The sequence below is a fragment of the Typopeltis vanoorti genome, chromosome 15, assembly GCF_054136105.1.
Source record: "Typopeltis vanoorti isolate ZY-2024b chromosome 15, IOZ_Tvanoo_1.0, whole genome shotgun sequence".
In the NCBI taxonomy this organism is placed as follows: domain Eukaryota; kingdom Metazoa; phylum Arthropoda; class Arachnida; order Uropygi; family Thelyphonidae; genus Typopeltis; species Typopeltis vanoorti.
Window position 1 is genome coordinate 119,667,839 of NC_143563.1, and position 22,884 is coordinate 119,690,722.

The following is a 22,884-nucleotide window of genomic DNA, read 5'->3' on the forward strand; positions in this document are numbered from 1 at the left end:
TCTGTACCAAAAAAGCATGCTCCACACCATGACACCACCTCCAAAATCTTGAGTTGTGTTCACAAGACAAGCTGGAGCTCCTATCAAACTCACTGCCTACAGTCAGCACAGAACAAGGTGTACCATGATTCATCTGACAACTTGGCTTATTTTCCAGTCTTCCAGTTTCCAGTAACAGTGCTTCTGACACCACAGTAGACGAATTTTCCAGTTCTTCACAGAAATCACTGGATTCTGCATAGGCATGCAACTGCCGATACCAATCCATTTCGATTCCCTGCACATAGTTTGGTGAGATATGGGTTGGGAACAACCTTCATTAAATGCAGCAGTCGATAGCTGAACACAGGAAATTCTGTTTGTCTATACCAGCCCTATCAGACAAAAGCAATCTCATTAGTGACAGAGTGTCTTAGGATCACAGTTATGCCTCTTAGACAAGTAATATGGGTTATTTTACCATTAATTAAACACCTGGAATATCTCACCTTTTGAGAAACCAGTCAGCACTACTGTTTTCGAAATCATGGCTCCAGCCATGATTTCGAAATGGGCACCCATCGTTATCGAACTCCAAAAGATCCTTTCTTTTTAACATTGTAATCAACACTATAGACAATTGCTGACTACCAGCATTCTTAAATAGTTGCCTAGAACAAATGATGCATTAGAAAGAGCAACAGACACAATGAAAAAGGAAAAGTTGGTCCTTGTTGGGGATCTAAATAGCAGAGTAGGAAATGATTGCGAGACATATAAAAATATTTTGGGAAAATTTGGAGAAAAGAGCAAAGCTAATAATAATGGCAAATATCTGTTGGATTTCTGCTCAGGACATGGACCGTTTATTACTAACACCCTGTTCCAACATAAAAATGTGCACAAATTCACATGGAGAGAAGGCTAGGAATAAGAAAAGTCTCATTGACTATGTTATTGTTGATAGTGATGTTTTCTCCCTGGTGCAGGACACCAGAGTGCACAGAGGATTTGAAATTGGAAGTGATCACTATTTAAACTTGAGCAGGATAAAATTGAATTTCATATTGAAAAGAATAACATGTAAGAAAGTTTTAAAGCGAATAAAAGTTGAGCAGCTCTCAGATGTGAACTGTAGACTAAAATGCAGAACAATTATTGAAAAGAAAATGAAAGAGTTTGAGAACAGGAATCAAACCTTGGAGATTCAGTGGCAAACTGAAGAAAACATTGATTGATTCTGCCAGAGAGGCATGTGGTGAGGTTGTCTGCAAGGATAAAAAAATCAGAACTCCCTGGTGGACACAGGAAGTTAAAGAGGCAGTGAAGGAAAAGAAGAAAGCATATCAAAAGTTCCTGTCAAATAAGTCAGCTCGTGCTCTTAGAGAATATAGAGACAAATGCAAGAATGCTAAACACTGTGTAAAACTAGCTAAACAAAAGTCATGGGAGGACTTTGGCAAGAATATAGAAAATAAATATCAAGAAGGTGGCAAAATATTCTGGAGATTGTTGAAGAAGCTTAGGAATGGAGGAAAGAGTGCTGTAAAAGGAGTTAGAGATGATAAAGGTGACATGAAAACGGGAGAAAAAGATATCCTTGAAGTATGGAGTAATTACTTTGAAAAACTGCTAAATGAAACAAGCAGTGATGACAGCACAGTGATAAAAAACACTCACCAGGATGCAGTCAGGAATACATATCCATACTTAGAAGTAGAAAAAGCCATCAAAGGCTTGAAATGTGGAAAGGCAGCAGGAGTAGATGATATTCGACCAGAAATGCTGAAGTATGGTGGTATAAAAGTTTTACAGTGGCTGCACTGCATAGTTCAGAAAGCCTGGACAGAGGGACGAATTCCCGATGATTGGAGTAGAGCTCTCATAGTACCCATATATAAAAAGGGAAATAAAATTGAATGTGAGAATTACAGAGGTATTTCCCTAGTGAGTGTTCCTGGCAAGATCTATGCAAGTATACTTGAGAAACGGTTGAGAAGAATTGTGGAAGAAAAGCTTGGTGAAGAACAAGCTGGATTCAGGCCAAACAGAGGCTGTCAGGATCAGATCTTCACTTTACGACAAATAGTCGAGAAAGCATGGGAATATAACAAAGATCTGTATTTAAGCTTTGTCGATTTGGAAAAGGCATATGATAAGGTGACAAGAGAGAAGCTATTCAATACGCTGCAGTTATATGGTGTTAATGGGGTTTATATCAAGCAATACTTAGTCTTTATTTGAGTTGTAAGTCAGCAGTTAGAATTGAAGTACAGGAAGATGGTTTAATGTTAAATCTGGTGTGAGACAAGGATGTACATTATCCCCTCTGTTATTCATTATCTATATGGATCACATTATGAAGGAAAGTGGTATTAAACCTGATATCAAAATTGGAGATGTTAATGTCAGCTCTTTGCTTTATGCGGATGATGTTATACTTCTAAATAAATCTGCTACAAGTCTGCAAGATTCTCTGACTAAATTGAATAGCTGTTGTAATAGATATGGTATGAAGGTCAGCAATAAAAAGACAATGAAAATAGGCAGAATCATTGAAAATGTCAACTGTGTTGTGAATGGAGAACCTGTGGAACAAGTAAAACATTTCAGCTACTTAGGCACGATTTTTACTGAAGATGGTAAATTAAATATAGAAATAGACAACAGAATCAGCAAAGCTGGTATGGTGGGAAGTCAACTGAATGGATTCGTATGGAATAAGAGAGAAATTAGTCGGAACACTAAATTAGCTGTATACAAGACAGTGTTCAAACCAGTTTTAACTTATGGATCTGAGAGCTGGGTCAGAAGTAAAACACTTGAACAAAGCTAGAGACCGCAGATATGAGAGTCCTGAGAAAGATTAGAGGCGTGAATAGATGGCATCAATAGCAATATCATATTAAAAATGAGGATATTAGGAAAGAACTTGACATTGTCAGTATCCAGGAATGCATTAGCAGAGCAAATCTCAGGTGGTATGGTCACTTAAATAGAATGGGAGAGGAAAGATTAGCAAAACAATTGTTCTCTTCCAGATTGGCAGGAAAACGACCCAGAGGAAGAACAAGATATAAGTGGATTGATATGATACAAAGTGCCTTAGACGATAGAAATATAAGATCTCATAATGTTGGAGTCTTGACAAGTAACAGACTGATTTGGAGGAAAATTGTAGACAGGAAGTTAGTAATTATGTAATTTTTTCATGTAGTACTGTCGTATCCTGTACACCCCTTGAGCTTACATGGCAGGAATTTGATGATAATGATGATGATATATATATATATATATATATATATATAGAATCACCCTTTATATTATGCATATTCTTTTGTGTTTTCTTAAAGTTAAAAAAAAAAAAAAAATTTGTTCAGAAATTTATTTTTCATTAGGTAAAATATATTCTATTTTATCCAGTCCATCACCTTGCCAGCTGGCTATAGGGCAAGCATATTTATTGAGCTCTATGTGCGTGTGTGCAATTTTTATACAACCCACCAATTATATAGGGACACAATCAACCGGGCAGAAAAGATCAAATATGCAATTCTATTCTATTGATCTATTACCAGGTAAAAATGAGTTAAAAGAACTGTATAAACATAAAGTTTAAAAAATCTCGCTTATAATTAAGTTTATTTTTATTGTGTAGTTAGGTTAGGTTATTTGAAAAATCTTGCTTATTGCGTAGTTAGGTTAGGTTAGCTTATTTGAAAAATCTCACTTATAATTAAATTTATTTCAAGTTTAAGTTTAAGTTTATTTTTATGGTTTAGTTATTTTGGGTTAGGTTACTAGAAATTAAACTACAAATTATGTTTGTTAATTACAAAATAACATTACTAAATTAATTAAAAACTGTATTTTTATTGTTTTCTTTATTTTAATATTGTGCAATTATACCTTTTCATTTTAAAATCATTTTTGAAGCACTCTTTTTAACCATCTCTTTCTTAAATGATCCCACAAATTTTGATATATGATATAAATGAAAATATATAATATAAATATTTATTAACTACAATAAAGAGCCAAAAGGCTATTTTTTTTTTTTTTTTTTTTTTTTTTTTTATCGGTCTGGGTAGTGACCTTCCCTCATAATGTAAAACAGCAATATATCTCCTAGGATCTGCGTTTTACATTATGAGAAAATATTAAGGACAGTGATTGAAACTTGCTCCACCTTTGCTCCGAGTTGCCCTAGTGTTGTACTACCAGTTGTTGACTTACACTAGGACTCGCCAACGTTCTTCAGCATGAAACTCTTAGATTTCGATCTTCTTATTTGGCTTTAAAATAATGAGAGATTTATATAACTCTCAACTTTATTTATTAATCCCCTTAACTTTATTTATTAACTAGCTGACTCATTTTGTGTATTGTAAATTTCAATATGACTTCTATACAATTCTTAATTCTACACAATAAAAATAAACTTAATTATAAGCGAGATTTTTCAAATTTTATGTTTATACCATTCATTTAACTCATTTGTCAAAAAAATATTATTTAAATTTATCTGGTAATAGATCAACAGAATAGAATTGCATATTTGATCTTTTATTCCGTCGCCCGCTTGTTTATTCCATCGCCCGGTTGTCTTGTACCCATTATATATATATATATATATATACACTTGAATTCCATATAGCCCACCAATTATATATATATATACAGGTGGTTCCTGGGTTACGGACGACCCGACTTATGCCATTCTGTACTTATAAATGGCTCCCAAGGCTCCCCATAAGGAGAATTAACAATTAAATAATTAAATTATTAATTCGGGAACTATTGTCTTTCGTGCATGTAAACAAACCTGCACTTTGCCATATTATTAAAGCAGCTCTTCCAGTTATTTGGAAATCAAATTTAAGGGATTACCCTAATGTAAAGGTTGTATTTTTACCCCAACACTGCATCGTTAGCACAGTCAATGGACCAGGGAGGCATTTCTACATTTAAGGCTTATTACTTACAGCATACATTCGTGCAAGCAGTCAGGACGAAGGAAGATGATGTGATGACCTTGAGAGAGTTTTGGAAGAATTATAACATCCATGATGCCATCAAAAACATTGCTCATTCTTGGGGGGGAAGTGAAGCAATCAGTAATTAAAGGGGTGTGAAACAAACTGTGCCCTCTGTGGTGATTTTCTTGGCTTCAGAGAAGACACCGCCAAATCCAGAAAAGCTGTGATAGATAGTGGCAATACACTGCAATTGGACATCAAAGAAAATTATGTCATTGACTTACTAGAGTCCCATTCACTAGAATTAACCAATGAAGACCTTATGGAGATAGAGAAGCAGCTGATAGAAACACATGAACACGAAGAATCGGAAGATCCAGAGCGAAGAAGGTGTAAGACAAAAGAATTAGATGAAGCCTTTCGTCTCATTGAAGCAGGATTTCCTAAGCTTGAGGAGCGACATCCTAACATTAAGCAGTTTACAAAGGTTTACCGTGCAGTTAATGAGAGCATCAGCTGCTACAAGGCCATTTATGATGAAAAGAAAAAGACTGTACAAACATCCCTAGATACCTTTTTCAAGAAACCGACTTCAATGGTAAGGTCCCCTCTTTCAGAAACAGAATCAAATCCTGATTCTCTAGCACCAGGTCCATCCTCTCTAGCACCACTCCATCATCATCATCATCTTCTGATTAAAGTCAGCCTACCTTCTTGCCTCAGAAATGCCCCTCCAGTAAGCAAAACATTGATGCAACCTTTAATATTTTTTTTTGAAAATTTTCCTATCTCCTATTGAAACTTTTTGTATGTTTGTTTTTATGTTCTGTTTGTTCGAATTAAAAGAAAGAGCACAATAGTTTCTGTAATTTATTATTACAATGTACAGGGAGATATTATTATTATTATTACAATATTGCACTCTATTATTATTGACACATATGAGCCACTATAGTATTGCTATTATTATTATTATTACCGCATGTGTGTTGTTCATCAGGAATCCAAGTTACATACAAATCTGACTTAATGACGTTCTCAGAAACGTATCTCGTTCATAACCCGGGGACTGTGTATATAACTGGTCAGCTTCCTGATAGTGAACAAGTTGATATTCATGACTATTATTTTTGTGAGGAATGAACTGAAGACTATGTTATGATGGTGATGAAATTGCAGGCAGTGCATTAATTATTTTGTGTCCATTCACAAGAGAGTTTTTTTAAATACATACACAAAATTCTAAACATAGTGGTTTAGACCTTACCTTTGAACCACTGAAGAGAAACCATGGATCTGCAGGAGATACATCAAGTGCCACAACCACATCTAAATGTCCTTTTAGTAACTGACAATTGAAAGAATCAAATTCAAAAATCTTAATATAAGTACTATTTGTTGCAACTGCCAGGTGGCTTTCCTCTCTACCTAGTAACTTCACATCCAAAATATCATCATTATAACCTACAAACTGAAAAGAGAAATATATCATAATATAAGGAAAGGAGTCATATTTATAAAACAAAATGGAAGTGTTAAAATTAACTTAAATACAAAATATTAAATGAGTTTGCAAAAGAAACAAAATAATTAAGTGTGCACTTTTGTCTCCAATTAATATTAATAAAAATGCAGTTAATAATATTAACTGCATTTTTGTTATTAGAAATTTGATTTGGTGATAGTAATCATGTGGATTCACTTGGGAAGTGGATAAATTTATGAATATTCCCCATTCAGAAAAGGTTACATGCTGAACTACAAACAGGAAATTATGACCAATTATGACCAAATTAGTAGAGAAGAAATGCATTAACAAATAAAGATTATGGCACAAAAAAGTATCATAATTGGGAATTTAATTATCCAAACATTGATTGGGTAGCAGTAAAATCATGAGAAGAATGAAACTGAATTTATTGAGTTCTTGCAACACAACTTCCTCAAGCAACATATAACAGAAGGAACTCGAGGTCAAAAAATGTTCTGCCTTTGGTTAGTAACAGTGATCATGCAGTACTCACTTGTGAAGCTGGTATGACAGTCAGAGTCCACAAGTTCAGTTATTCGGTCCGAGAAATTTCTGCCACATTGCACATGCCTTGGACTACCATCAGCAAGGTTATAATGAAGTGAAAACAAGATGGAACCAGTGAACTCCTCCCTCCCCTGAACTGGTATGCCCAAGAAACGGACAAACTCAAGCATGATGTCACAGTAAATCCCTTATCCACTCCACTAAAGACCAACCACTTCCCCTAGACCTACCTGGTGCATACCAGGTCCCTTGCAGCTGTAAATTGTCCTACTTTGGCCAAACAGGCAGGACAGCAAATATCAGAATCTCAGAACACAAGTATTACATCCGATTTCACCAGTACAGCCACTCTGGGCTTGCAGACCACGCTCTGGATACTCGCCACAGAATAAGATGGAAGAAAGCCACAGTAATACACCGCAGCAGGTTCAAATATGAAAGACTATTCATGGAATCAGCCTCAGCCCTTAGGAACATGCCAAACCTCAACAAATTTGGATGCATGAGACTGCCCCAAATTTGGGAAACATTTATCAGAAGAACTTCAGCCCAAAGGCCAAGAACTACCAATATAGCCCGCCAGGGGGCACCATCAGGACTTTAGGAAAACGGTAGCTTCCTAGCTTCGGTTCTCATTTGCTGTTAGGTAGTACTTGCGTGCACTTGTCTTTGTATTAAGTTCCCAAGAAGATGGCAACGTGATGTTTGCTGAAATATCGGAAAGTATATATTAAAGTTTCTTTAATTTATATTTCTAGTGTACGCTGTCAATTCCTTAATTATTAGTTATCATGTTTAGCCAGCGTATAAGCCTCTCTACAAGAATTAATCATCAGAGATCCCACCTTATATTCCAGGCCAACTACAACCGCCCATAGAGGGTGATCCACCTAGACAGGACTTTAGAGTCACCCACGTGGTTGGCTTAGTATTGTGTGGTATTTGTGTATATGTTGCATTAGTTTTTTTGTAATCCCTGAAGATGTCTCAGTGACTGAGACGAAATATAGGAAGTATTAAATTCTGTTTTAATCCTTTCTGAGTGCTGTATACAATCCATTAATCCTTGAAGATCTTCAGGGATCACAAAACAATGATATGTACACACAGGCACTCACACTAAACATGACGCTGAAGAAAGGCAACTAAAGTCGGTCATAGAGCCCTAATGACACCTCTCAGCAGGCTAAATTGAATTGTCTTGGCCATTGGGCTGATTATCTTAGAATCTTATCTACAGGAAATCATCATATTGAACTAGCATCAACAATTCATCCAATCTCTACTAAATCCATTGAAACATGTGCAACTGTAGCATAACATCCCTTTGCAGTTTAACTCCACATTCACAGAACAAGTATCTCTTCCTCCTCATTCATGCCTTCTATTGTGTGTTCTGGAACAGTCACCCCTCTTGTGTGTGTTTCCCAAGAAATAGAATATAATAAATCAAACATGAAAAAGTTGTATCTTTCCCAACTCTCTACTGATCCAAGGTACTTTATACCATGGAGCAATAGAGAGTTGAGAAAGGTGAAACTTGTTGCATAGGTTGACTAACCAATCTCTGGAGTAGGCGATCAACATAAGACTTGTTTTTTTTTTTTTTTTTAAAGGATTTGCTTTCAAGAATTCACTGACAGAAAATAAGCAGATGATGAAAATGTCACATCAGAGGGTGCTCTGACAAGCAAGAACAGTTGAAGAGTTTGCTAATCATGTATAAATGATGTATGTTAAGAAGGTGAGCCAATCTGAAAAACAATCTAAAATTTATAGTTAAATTGAAATATATATTGATCTTTAATTGACCATGATTTATAAACATCCAATACCAACAAGTTTTGCTGACAGAACTACAACGCCATTTTGAAATTTCTAAAAAGGAAATCTTCTTCTAAGAAAGGCATGGCATTACTATCCCAATGAAGGGTACGGTTAATAGTAGCGAAATGATGGGCGAGACCTGAGTTGTCTGTTCTGTTGTTATTAACATTTCCAATATGTTCATTTTTTTCGGATTTTGAGGCTTCTCAACGTCTGTCCCATATAATTTAGACCACAAGCACATGGGATGTTGTATACTCCAGTGTGTTTGAAAAAACGATTAATGTCTTTTGGCGATCTAAAAACGTGATGGACAGTCTTGACCGGTTTGAATGCAACTCTGATGTTGAAAGGTTTAAAAAGTTTTGCGATCTTCTTGTACACTGTACCTGCATAAGGAATAAGTAAGGATGAACTGTACTGCGTGATGGTAGGTGGTGGTTGTTGTTGTGGGGGGTTTCTATGAAGAATCTGGTTGATTAGATTCTTTGGATAGCCATTTTTTATTAATGACTCTGATATATGAGTAATTTCATAATAGAGTTCTTTTTCTTCTGAGATAATGTTCATAGCTATATTTTTGAGCATATGTATTATGCTGAGCTTCTGGGAAATATGGTGAGTTGATTTGAAATGAAGGTAGTGTACAACAGTGTGTGTTGGTTTGCGGTAGACTGTTAGTTTGATATGTTCATCTGCTAGTTTCTTGATTAGGGTATCCAAAAATAGTAGTTGATTATCTTTTTCTAGTTCCAAAGTGAATTGTATTTTTTGATGAAAATAATTAGTTTTGGTTAATAAGTCCAAAAGAGCTGTTTTTGTGTCCCTCCAAATTATGAAGACATCTACATACCTCCACCACACTAAATGTTTTGGGTCTAATTTTGAGAGGATGTCAGTTTCTAGCTTTTCCATGAACAGATCTGCACAGGGCGTCGAAAGGGGACTGCCAATAGTTAAGCCATTCAGTTGCTCATATATCGTTTTATTCCATTTGAAATAATTAGATTTAAGACAGTGATGAAAAAGGTGAGCCGTATGTTCATGGAAGATATTAGTATTAGATGTTTATAAATCATGGTTAATTAAAGATGAATATATATTTCAATTTAATTATATGTTTGAATGACCAAATATAATTTAAACCAGCGCTTCCCAAACTGTGGGCCACGGCCCCGTTGGGGACCATAGGTTGTGTTGAGGGGGGGCAGTGAAATAATGAAAACAAATTTAAAATGTTTTAAGACTAAGTAGATTTTTTTTATTTTAAAAGAAACGTATTTAACTTTTATTATTTATTATTTCTTTTTTGTTATTTTTTATATTTTAATGGAAAAATTCACACATTGGTGTTGGTTCACAAACTTTGCTTCCTGCGTATTTCGGTGCTTAATGAATATCAGTAAATATTGCTTATTCATATGTTTCATTGCAAAGCAGTGGTTAATTGTATTTACTTCGAATGCTCTCCAGGGAAGCTCCAAATCTTCCTGTCCCTTTCATCATGCGTTCATAATCAGGGACAGTTGATATTGACTTTATATACATATCAAAACTCATTTTATATTATCGTTATCATCCGAGCTAGTTTTCTGTTACCAATAAAAGTTTCGCATATACTTCACACATGAAAAAAGGCTTAAACAAGTTCATGTGGGGAGATAGTAACTCGCTTGCAGTGGTAAACAACACGCCCTCCCTAACAGCCACTATACTGGAGATGCAATAAAATCAAGTATTTTTATTATGCCAGCGAATAAGGTATGAGGAGTCTGTGTAATATATTTCTCAACAAATAGTGCAATTAGAGACAACTGGGATAAAAACACACTAATTAATGAATCACATGTCCATTCATACAGAAACTATGCTGTATAGACTGAAACAAAACTATATGTTGCAGGGGCAAACACAGTATCTAACTAAAAACTATTGTTATTAATTAAATGTGTGCGAGTTCAATTTCCCAAGGCAGAAATAAAATTCAAGTGAACGTGTTAAAATTCGTAAAAGTGTTAAAACTAAGTAATATATATATATAATGAATGTTATGGCAGTTTCGCATATAGAATTCGGTTGAAGAGAGTTAGCATTTCAACTCAATTGTCAGCTATGCTTTTATCTTTCGGTTATATCTTTTATCTTTTGTTAATACCGCACAAATCATATGCACGTTTTAATAACCTGCCTTTGCTGTCTGTTTCGCGTTAGGCTTAATTACCGTAAAGGGAGAAAAGTCACAAAAGAGAAAAATGTTCCTGGTCCGGGGATTCCCTTATTCAGGTAATATTCACTAATTTCATGTTATCAGTCTGTGGTGTGCCAGTATCGGTAAGTGGTGATATTATTTGATCAATTCTACGTTAAAAAATTTAACCCTGAGATGGATAAGTGGCTGATAAAAAATAAAAAAAAAATCCCACAAACAATCAGAAGAAGCAGAAACAGACTCAAAAAAAAGGACAGTATTTCATATTTTACCAGAACAGCCCGCATCAGCTTCAGAACCAAACGGGAAGAGCCAAAAAATGTAATATATGCATTTGATTTTTGCAATATTCGCTGTGTATGTTTTGTATTGAATATAAATACAATAAATATTATAATAATATATCTCTCTATTACAATTTTTTTTCGAGGGGGGGGCCATGAAATATTTTAATTTTTGGAAAGGGGGCCCTGACATCAAGAAGTTTGGGAAGCACTGATCTAAACAATGAACAGACTCAATAATGATATGAAGCAAAAGGTATGTTATTTTGAGAAACTCAAATGTAAAAAAGCTAGACTTTCTAAACCATCTGTCTTAAAAAGATGCAGAAACTTTAACATTATTCCCAAGTTTTTAACATTCAAAGAACAATTCCACTCAAGAAGAGCATATATACTAAGACAGTGATTTTCAATCTTTTTCATAATGTGGCACACCTAGATTAATTACTAAAATTCTGCGGCACACTAAAAATATATTCTTTTAATTTTTTTGACAATCTGGCAAAATAGGCATAATTTTGATAGTTTTACACACACACAAGATTTTAATAATAGTAATTACTTACCCATTTTGCTCCAAAGAAATTTAAACTATATTTTTGACATTTTGAATGAGGAAAAACAATACTCAAAATTATTTTTTTTTAATTTTTATTGATTTTTCCAAATGAATATATACCCATATTAAAGGAATACTATTGAATAAAATTAACTGAATGAAGAAAAAACAATAAAAGAACTCTTATCAGTTAAAATAAGATAACAGAATTAAATGAAGTTATTTGTGAACATACTTATCAAAAGATTAAAGCGAAATAACACACAATTTTAAACCGATTCACCAACCGTAAGTTTCGTAAAATATAAATAAGGGAGCTTTTAGGTGTGAATGGAAGACCAGACACTAATAAATAAATGTGCAAATTACAACATTATTTCTTTCAATTAATTTGTTTTCACAAATCTCGTGGCGCACCTGAAGACCTCTCACAGCACATTGGTGTGCTGCGGCACACTGGTTGAAAATCGCTGTACTAAGACACTACTACGTGAAAGAATACAACACGTAGGAGTTGAACCTAACAGAATAGACCTTTCGTGCTTCCGACTTTTTGAAGTTATTTCTAACAACATAGAGAGCAACTTATGGACACTTCTAGATAAGATGATTTACAACAGTTTCAACAAAGCTTTTCTAATTAGTAAAAAAACTCAAATATAAAAATTCAACACACTATATGAAAAGTATTACAACTCCGGACTGAGCCTCTCTGATGAAAAAGTGATTTTTAACCTTTCGGACCATATATTAACAAAACCAGAAACTGAAAAATACAATTCGCTTTGGAACTAGAAAAAGATAATCAACTACCATTTTTGGATACTCTAATCAAGAAACTAGCAGATGGACATATCAAACTAACAGTCTACTGCAAACCAACACACACTGTTGTACACTACCTTCATTTCAAATCAACTCACCATATTTCCCAGAAGCTCAGCATAATACATATGCTCAAAAATATAGCTATGAACATCATCTCAGAAGAAAAAGAACTCATGATGAAATTACTCATATATATCAGACATTAATAAAAAAAATGGCTATCCAAAGAATCTAATCAACCAGATTCTTCATAGAAACCCCCCACAACAACAACAACCACCTACCATTACTCAATACAGTTCATCCTTAGTTATTCCTTATGCAGGTACAGTGTCCAAGAAGATCGCAAAACGTTTTAAACCTTTCAACATCAGAGTTGCATTCAAACCGGGCAAGACTGTCCATCACGTTTTTAGATCGCCAAAAGACATTAATCCTTTTTTTCAAACATGCTGGAGTGTACAACATCCCATGTGCTTGTGGTCTAAACTATATAAAACAGATGTCAAGAAGCCTCGAAATCTGAAAAAAAAAAAAAAGAACATGTAGGAGATGTTATTAACAACGAAACAGACAACTCAGGTCTAGCCCATCATTTCACTATTATTAACCATACCACTGATTGGGATAGCAGTTCCATGCCTCACTTAGAAGATTTCTGTTGCAGAAATTTCAAAGAAGCTGTTGTAGTCCTTTGTTCTGGAGAAAATTTTAACAGAAACCCAGGAAATGATAATAGCTGACATATGGAAAACCTTAATAAGATCACTCAGTCTGCCAGAATTTAATTTCCCTCAAAACTACAGAACGTGTTCTCATAACAGTGACTAACATAACATGCTCCATGTGTGTAATGTTACATTAATGTTACAATTAAACATTAATGTTTTAATTTTTAATTTATGTGATAGTGTTACTCCATTTTCTAGGTACTAGCCACTTTGAGTTTTTTTTTCTCTTACAGTTATAAGCCCTTAGATGTATAAAAGAGAATAGTGTGACAGGAAAGGTAATAAACCTAGGTATGACATTGAGATGAGGTGGAGAGCAAGGATTATAAATGATATGTTAGTGAAAATGTTTGAGGAGAAATGAATGCAATTTGTTAATGTGTAAAATGAGTTTGAAGGACGAAGTGAACTGTATAAGAGTGATGGAGTGCATTTGAGTGGTTTTGGTGTGAGTCGCTTGGAGAGACTGCTGCTAGAAGGTAGAGAAGACAGTACAGGGAATGAAGCTGATCAAGTGGGAAGCGATGTGGAAGAGAAGGGCAGTAAGACACAAGAGATTGAAGAGGTGGTCATGAATGAAGAGGTGAGTGGCAAGAGTATGGAGAATGAGAGAACAGGTGTGCAAGACAGACCGGTAAATGGAGAGGCTCAGGATGAACAGGGGAACTCAGCGTGAGAAAGGTGGTTGCTCCAAGAGAATGTGAATGCATGTGCAGACAGGAAAGGAAGGGAATGACCAGGGATCAAGAGGAAACAATTGGATTTAAAGAGGGTTCTAATATGAATAAGGAGAAAGGGAAATGGTTTGAACTGAGCGTGGAGAAATCACGTCGAATGAGTGGTATCTGTGGAACTAGCTATAGATCCAGGAATGAGCTGCTGTGTATGCATACAAATGCTAGAAGTAGCAAGGCTTATACGTTGGTTAGACATAACTGGTAATTAGTTTACGGAATTAACAATGCAAATGAAGTATATTAATTAAAGGTAACTTTAATGAATCACTTCTATATTTCGGCAACGTCACATTGCCATCTTCAGGAACATAAAGATATGGTATGTGCATGTAGGCACTGACACAAAGCAAATGAGGAAGAAAGCAAGAAACTAATATTGTTCCTAAAGTCTTAATGGTGCCCTCTTGTGGGCTAATTTGGTAGACTTGGCTGTTGGGATGAAGTTCTCATAATGTAAGTCTCCCAAATTTGGGGTAGTTTCATGCACCCAAATTTGTTGAGGTTAGGAACGTTTTTTAGAGCTGCTGAAGATTCTTTGAATAATCTTTCGTATTTAAACTTGCTGCGATGAATTATTTTTGTTTTTTTTCCAACGAATTTCATGGTGGGTATCTAAGGCATGGTCTGCCAGCCCATGTAAATCATGATCCAAATGACGCAGATAAATCATGATCCAAATAGAGCGTGGGATTCGCATCCTGCCTAACCATATCGCCAACAATGTAAGAGTGGATGTAGTCGGTGTTCTGACTAAAGCCAAACCTCCAAAAACCAACTTATCCAAAAACGAATATGCAGCCCTACAAGAATTGAAAAACAACAAAAAAATAGTAATCACCAAAGCTGATAAGGGAAGCGCCACTGTGGTGCTCAATCAAAAAGACTACAAAGGTAAGCTAAATGCTTTAGTACTAGACTGTACTACTTACCTCCCCATTGAATACAATCCGACCAGCTCTCAGATTAGAACTCTCCACAGACTCCTTAAGAAAGTCACTTCTTGGCCTGTGGAAGTCACCAACAAACTTAAACCTTATAACTCTAGACCCCCCCCCCCCCCCCGATTATATGGACTCCCAAAAATACATAAACAAAATGTGCCATTGCGTCCCATAGTGGATGGCATTGATTCCCCCACATATAAATTAGCCAAAACGCTCACACACTACACTGGCAACACACCATCACACATAAAAAACTCAGCCCACTTTAAAGCCAGTATAGAAAACCTCACACTCCAACACACTGACTAATGGTCAGTTTTGACGTCTCCTCCCTATTCACTAATGTCCCACTCAAAGAAACCCTTGAGCTCATCCAAGCCAAGTTTCCTCCCAATATCTCAGCCCTATTTCAGTTCACAATGAACTCAGGCTATTTCGTTTGGCAAGGAAAGTTCTACAAACAGATAGAGGGGACAGCCATGGGTTCACCACTTTCCCCACCCTTGGTCAATTTCTTTATGGAGACATTTGAAGAGAAAGCCTTAAACTCCGCCCCACAAAAACCCACTATTTGGCTTCCTTATGTGGATGATGTGTTTGCTATTTGGCCACATGGCTCAGACACACTCCACTCCTTCCTAACACACTTAAACAACCAACACCCCAGAGTCCAGTTCACCTTAGAAAAAGAGGAAAACAACACCCTCCCCTTCCTAGACACTTTAATCACCCGCCAGCTTAATGGATCTTTGGTTTTCTCTGTTTACAGAAAACCCACCCATACTGGCCGATACATTCACCAGCAATCCCACCATCACCCCTCACAACAATATGGGGTTATAAAAACACTGTATAACAGGGCAAAATTAATCTGCTCAGATGACAAGGCCCTGACTATTGAACTAAACCACATCCTCAACACTTTCCTAGCCAATGGCTATAACCCCAAAAAAATCCAAAAAATACTAAAACCAGTAAACCAGACCCCCCCCCCCTCCACAATAAAGATTACACCAAGTCTATCACCATCCCCTACATCCAGGGCACCTCTGAAAAAATAACCAATATCCTCAAAAAATATGACCTTACTTCCTGTTACAGACCATATAAAAAGTTGGCATCCCTTATCCGCTCTACCAAAGACCAACCACTTCCCCTAGACCTACCTGGTGTATACCAGGTCCCTTGCAGCTGCAAATTGTCCTACTTTGGCCAAACAGGCAGAACAACTAATATCAGGATTTCAGAACACAAAGACTACATCCGGTTTCACCAGTACAGCCGCTCTGGGCTGGCAGACCATGCCTTAGATACCCACCATAAAATTCGTTGGAAAAAAACAAAAATAATTCATCGCAGCAAGTTTAAATACGAAAGATTATTCAAAGAATCTTCAGCAGCTCTAAAAAACGTTCCTAACCTCAACAAATTTGGGTGCATGAAACTACCCCAAATTTGGGAGACTTACATTATGAGAACTTCAGCCCAACAGCCAAGACTACCAAATTAGCCCGCAAGAGGGCACCATTAGGACTTTAGGAACAATATTAGTTTCTTGCTTTCTTTCTCATTTGCTTTGTGTCAGTGCCTACATGCACATACCGTATCTTTATGTTCCTGAAGATGGCAATGTGACGTTGCCGAAATATAGAAGTGATTCATTAAAGTTACCTTTAATTAATATACTTCATTTGCGTTGTTAATTCCATAAACTAATTACCAGAAATGCTAGAAGTGTAAGAAACAAAGCAGATGAAATGGTTGCATTAATTGAGTCTGTTCATCCAAAAATTGTTGGAATAAGTGAGACATAGATGGATGAGGATGACTTCCTGCCAGGAATAGAGATGGAAGGGTATGATGTGTTTCATTAGGATAGAAAGGGTAAAAAGTGAGGACTGCTATTGATGAGAGTTATATCCATACAAAGTAGAGATGCAAGAGGGAAATAGGGCCAGTGGCTTTGAAGCAGTATTGTGTGTGATTGAGGTTTATTTGTTTATTCGTGTGGGGTCCCCCCCCCCCATTCCTCAACCGCCCCTTAGGACTGGTTAACCCCTCCTAATGAGGGATTAAGTACTATATCCTATGACTGTAGCTTGTGTTCACTGGGCTGGTTTGCATACTTGTGGGATGAAAAACCACAGACAACTGGGGAGGAAACCGTGCTGTCCACGCCCAAGACTGGCTAACTTGGCTATGGCTAAGAAAGATCCACAAACTCTTCACGTCATCAATGAGAATCAAACCTAGGATACTCCTTCCCCATGCATACGGTTGTGAAGCGTATAGCCACTAGGATAACCGTGCGGATTGAGGTATAGAGGTGAACAAAATGAAATATTTGGTTGGATGTTGTTATAGACCTGGTAATGTGGATGGAAGTGACAATGAAATGCATAATCAAATTAGTCATGCAAATAAGAAAAGGGTGATCACTATGGGTGATTTTAATTATGGCAATATAGACTGGAATGATGAGATAGCACCCGGAAGTGAAGAAAATAAGTTTCTTGAGTTTCTGAGGGATAACTACCTCAGACAGTATGTAACAGAGGGCACAGAAGGATTGAAGGTCTGGGATTTGGTCATCTCATCAGAGGATGTAATTGTAAATGAGGTGTCAAATCATCCACCAATTGGTAAGAGTGACCATGAGGTAATTACCTGGGTGGTTGCCAGCAGTGTGAGGACCTCTGTGAGAAAAGGGTATATGTGGAACTACAAGGGGGTGATTATGAAGAGCTCAGGAGACAGCTTGTGGGTGTAGCATGGAGTGAGGAGTTAGCTGGAAAAGAGATCAATCCAGCTTGGGAGATTTTCAAAAACTATCCAATAGATGCAATGTCTAAATGTATTCCAAGGGTGAGAAGGTTAAATAAGGTAGGTGTGAAATGGATGAATGAAGATATTAAGCATGCGATACAGAGAAAAAGGGCATTACGGAGGCAGCATAAGAGAAGTGGTAATAACCAATTCCATGAGGATTACAAAGAACATGCAAGGTAAGTGACTTGGTTGGTAAGGGTGGCAAAAGTGAGGTATGAGCAGTAGTTAGCTAATGACGCTAAAAAGAATCCTAGGGAGTTTTTTTGATATGTCGCCAGCAAAAAAAAAAAAAAAAAAAAAAAAAATTATAGAAGGATTGCAAAAAGATGGAACCACAACAAGCAGCCATGAAACAATAAAAGAAATATGGACAAATCATTTCAAAGAAATATTTGCAGCTGAAGAAAACATAGATCAAGATGCCCAGAAGAAACTTCTGACACCAAAGACATACTAAATAAAGAGAGCAATCAAACAAATGAAAAATAATAAAGCACCAGGCATATATACACCATTAAAAAGAACTTCTAGAAAAAGGGGAAGAACGCATAATAAATTACCTAAGGGAACTGTTGAACAAAATACTAAAGAAAGGAACTTTACCAACAGAATGGGGAACAGGCCAGATCATACCCATCCACAAAACAGATGTCAGATCATGCACAACTATAGACCTATTACCGTTCTAAGCCATTGCTATAAAATAGTCATCAGGATTCTTCAAAACAGAGTTAAACATTCCTATGAAGAACAGATGGAAGAAGAGCAAATGGGATTTAGAAATAGCAGAAGCACAATAGACACAATTTTTACATTAAACAGATTAACAGATGTTATGAGAGACAAAAATAAAAACTCTACTGCTGTTTCATCAACTTCAAACAAACTTTAGACTCAATAAACAGAAGCAAACTCATTCAAATTCTAGAAAACAGAGGGTTCGACAAATACCTATTAAATTGTATCAAGAATTATTATTCAGAAACCATGAACAATAGTGAATTACAAAAACATAGAAACAGATCAAATAGCAATTAAAAAAGGAGTTATGCAAGGCTGTCCATTGTCATCCGAAGTAGTAGACGAAGACTACAGATGTGTGAAGGCATAATTGCAAATGGAAGAAATATAACACATTTAAAGTATGCTAATGACATAGTTATCACTACAGACAGCCAAGAAAAATTAGAAAATATCCTGACCAAGCTGCATCAAACAAGTAACAAATATGATATGAAAATCAATTTTAGTAAAACAAAATTAATGGTAATAGGAAGAAAAAGGCAAGCAATCCAAATGAAAATAGGAAACAATAATATAGAACAAGTAAAGCAGTTACCTAGGATCAATGATCACTGAAGATCTAGACTATTTCAAAACCATCAAACACAGAATCAATAATGAATGGATAACAATGGGAAGACAAAAAAAATATGGAACAATAAAAGATTAAGCAAAGAACTCAAATTAAAGATATATAAAACAATAATTACCACATTATTGTATGACTAGGAATGCTGAATCTTAAGAAAAAAAGAAATGGATAAACTCAATGCTTTCTGAAACGAAATGCCTAAAAAAAATCAACAGAACAAACTGGACAGAAAGAAAAACAAATGAAAAAAAAAATCAAAGAAGAACTTAACTTTAAAGAAACAATAATTACAGCTAAAAAAGAACCGACTAAGCTGGTTTGGAGATGTTTCAAGAATGAACCCAGAAAGACTACCAAACATATTATTAAATGGTAGAAATGAAGGACAGCCCAGCAGAGGAAGACAAAGAAAGAAATGGATTGACAACATTAAAGAAAGCACCCACTTAAACTCCATAATAGGACTTCATAAAAAGACAGCATACAGATAGAAATTGCAAAAATTCATCTTTGAGGAACTCAACCCTCCATGAGTGGAAGAGAAGAAAACATTGATTGGAGAAAATGGTATAAGGACAACTACTGCAGAAGATGTATGGAGATACTTAATGAACAGTTCATACAGGTCTTTTATTCTTGTGAATGTGACATCAAGGAGAGATTGAGAGCAGTTAATGATGGGAAGGAGAGACTGACTGTAAGTGAGCAAGAGGTGTATGGGGAAATAGAGCAAACTTGATGTTAATAAGGCTGTGGGACTTGATAATATATCACCACGTATTCTGAAGGAAGGTGCCAGGGAGTTGACATCTGCCTTGACATATTTTTTAAATATGAGTCTTGCAATGGGTCAAGTTCCTAGGAGTGGAAAGAGGGCATGATTGTGCTTCATAAGGGTGGTGACAGAACTCAAGCATCAAATTATAGGCCAATCTATGTGTCAGGTGTTGCAGTTAAGTTGTTGGATGAGCTTGTGAGAACTGTGTTGACAACAATGGTATTATCTTTGATAAATAGCATGGATTTGCTAAAGGAAGGTCATGTTTTTGTAATAAGTAGATTACTCATTACAATAAAGTGATGGCTTCCTTGGACAGAGGAGAGGGATATACAGTAATATACTTAGATTTTGCAAAGGCTTTTGGTAGATTATTGCATGATAAGTTGATAGTCAAACTAGAGCAGATGGGGCTGGATATCAGATTAGTGCATTGGATCAGAGACTGGCTATCTGATAGGTATCAGCAAGTTGTGTATATTGTCAGAGGTGGAGGAAATAAGAGATCTTTGGGTGATGATGGATAAGAATATGAAATTTAGGGGACACATTGCCAAATCTGTGAAGACGACACAAAGACTTCTGGGAATGATGCGGAGGACACTAACTTGTAGAAGTAGGGATATTCTTGATCCATTGTATAAGGCTTTGATTAGGCCACACATGGACTACCGTGCTGGATTTGGTCATCTGGTTTTCAAAATGATGAAGAGGTGTTGGAAAGGATCCAGAGGCGACTGACTAAGGTAGTTTCTGACCTCTGGAATGTCGAGTATGAGGAAAGATTGAGAAGATGCAACTTGCAGAGTCTGATGGACAGGAAGAAGAGGAGAGATATGATAGAGACCTATGAGTTAGTAAGGGGTTGTTATAGGATCAATGCTGGAGAGGTTCTACAGAAAATAGTGGGAAGTCATCCCTGGAAACTGTTTAAATAGGGTGTGAGTAGGGGATTGAGAAACAGGTTTTTATGCATGCAGAGTTGTGAATGATTGGAATGCCTTGCCTGAGAATGTGGTGTCTGCAGAGAATTTGAGTGTGTTTAAGGTGCGGTATGATGAGCTATGTATGTTTGATAAAAGGACCTCCTAGATGAGTCTTTGACTCCATGGGATCTTGAGGTAATAATAATAATAATAATTATATTCTTTGTTTAATTGTTCATCCGAATGTAAGCAAACAAAGTTTGTACCTGAACTATTTTCAGGACTGGGCAACTCGTATAAAGATACTAATAACTTCACATCATTTGACTTAGTATCCCATAATGGGATACTAAGCATCTGTACTAAGATACTAAGGCAAACGATGTGAAGTCATTAGTATCTTTATACGAGTTGCCCAGTCCTGAAAATAGTTCAGGTGCAACTACACCAATGCCATCTACTGCCCATCACCACAACCTAGTATTTCCACAGAAAATCACAAACCGCAATACCAATGGCATTTTATATTCAAATATTCACATATATTGCAGCCACTTGTTTCTCCTAATAATTTCTGCACAATGTGAATTATGCATAATGTTTGGTCTATGAAATTTTTATTTGAATCTCACACATAAACAGTAAATTAGTACTGTGAGTGGCTAATGGTTCAATAATCTGGCAATCTTGCTCTAAAAATAAAAGCTTTTTTTTTTTCCCAAGCTACTTCAAGTCTTCAAATAAGGGAAGTAATGATATCACACCAAATGATGAAAATTATGGATGACTTAAAGACATTTACAAACATCCTACTAATCACTGGTACAACCTAGGCTGATGCTTCTTGGTTATTAATACAGTAAACTCTCGATTTAACAGACCCCGATTCAATGGACATTATTTGACAAATAAATACAAATAATGAAATGATTAATAAAAAAATAAATAAACATCATCAAATAAATAGACATCGACAAGGGTGACCCAGGCTACCAAATTCCCGACCATGAAGAGATTGCTGAAGATGTTCTACAGGACAATCAGGAGGTTGACAACGAGGAAGAAGCAGTTCCAGCTGGTCCGAAACTATCGGGTGGATGGATGGCATCATCTCGTTCATAGGCGCATCTTCAGATCCAGAGGTGATTTTCTTATTACGAAGATTTTTGACAATTTCGATCATTACTCATTAAGAAACAGTATAAAGTGGAAAAACAACTGAAACTTGATGCTTTTTTTCAAGCCTAATCCTCAGTAAAATGGTATTTTAGATAAAAATGTTCCCATTACAATATATTAATACTGTACCACAGAAAGTATTTTATTTTCAATACTATTCCTAAGATTCGTGATTTAACGGACAAACCTTAGCCTCTAATAGTCCATTAAATATAGAGTTTACTGTACCAATATTTTGATTTCGTTCAAGGGAGAGATAGAACATTTATAACTAGTGACTTACCATATATTTCTTTCTGCTTACTATATTTACAAACAGAACTCACCTGTTTAATTAAAGAGAAATCATCCATTTTGTACAGAATAATATGATGTTCATAAGTTAAAATGGCAATCATATTTCTTTCTTTTATATATGAAGCTTGAATAATCACTGATAATTCATGCTCTGTGCCTTTTGGTAATTCAATAAGAGAGTCTCTTTGGATATATACACATCTGCTAGATAAGGCATGCCACACCTTTAAAATACCTAGTAAAGTAAATATACTATAAGCAGTCGCATTTTTACTCAAACTAGATAAATTCATAAAATCAGAAATGATAATTTAACTGTTTTCTTTAAACAAATAATTTTTTGAAAATTTTCATTCATGATCTCACACTATTTCTCTGACAATAG

At 35.9% G+C, this 22,884-nt stretch overlaps 1 protein-coding gene across 4 annotated transcripts in view; it reads right to left on the bottom strand.

Annotated features, from left to right (window-relative positions):
- LOC150099104 (transducin beta-like protein 3) overlaps window positions 1-22,884 on the bottom strand; it is a 470,278-nt gene that overhangs the window by 265,911 nt on the left and 181,483 nt on the right. For all 4 annotated transcript variants that reach the window (XM_090405846.1, XM_090405845.1, XM_090405844.1 and 1 more), the window contains exons 9-10: window positions 22,529-22,734; window positions 6,226-6,429 (exon numbers count right to left, since the gene is read on the bottom strand). In XM_090405846.1, the coding sequence (XP_090261972.1) occupies window positions 6,226-6,429; window positions 22,529-22,734 (410 nt within the window). The remainder of the gene's footprint in view (window positions 1-6,225; window positions 6,430-22,528; window positions 22,735-22,884) is intronic.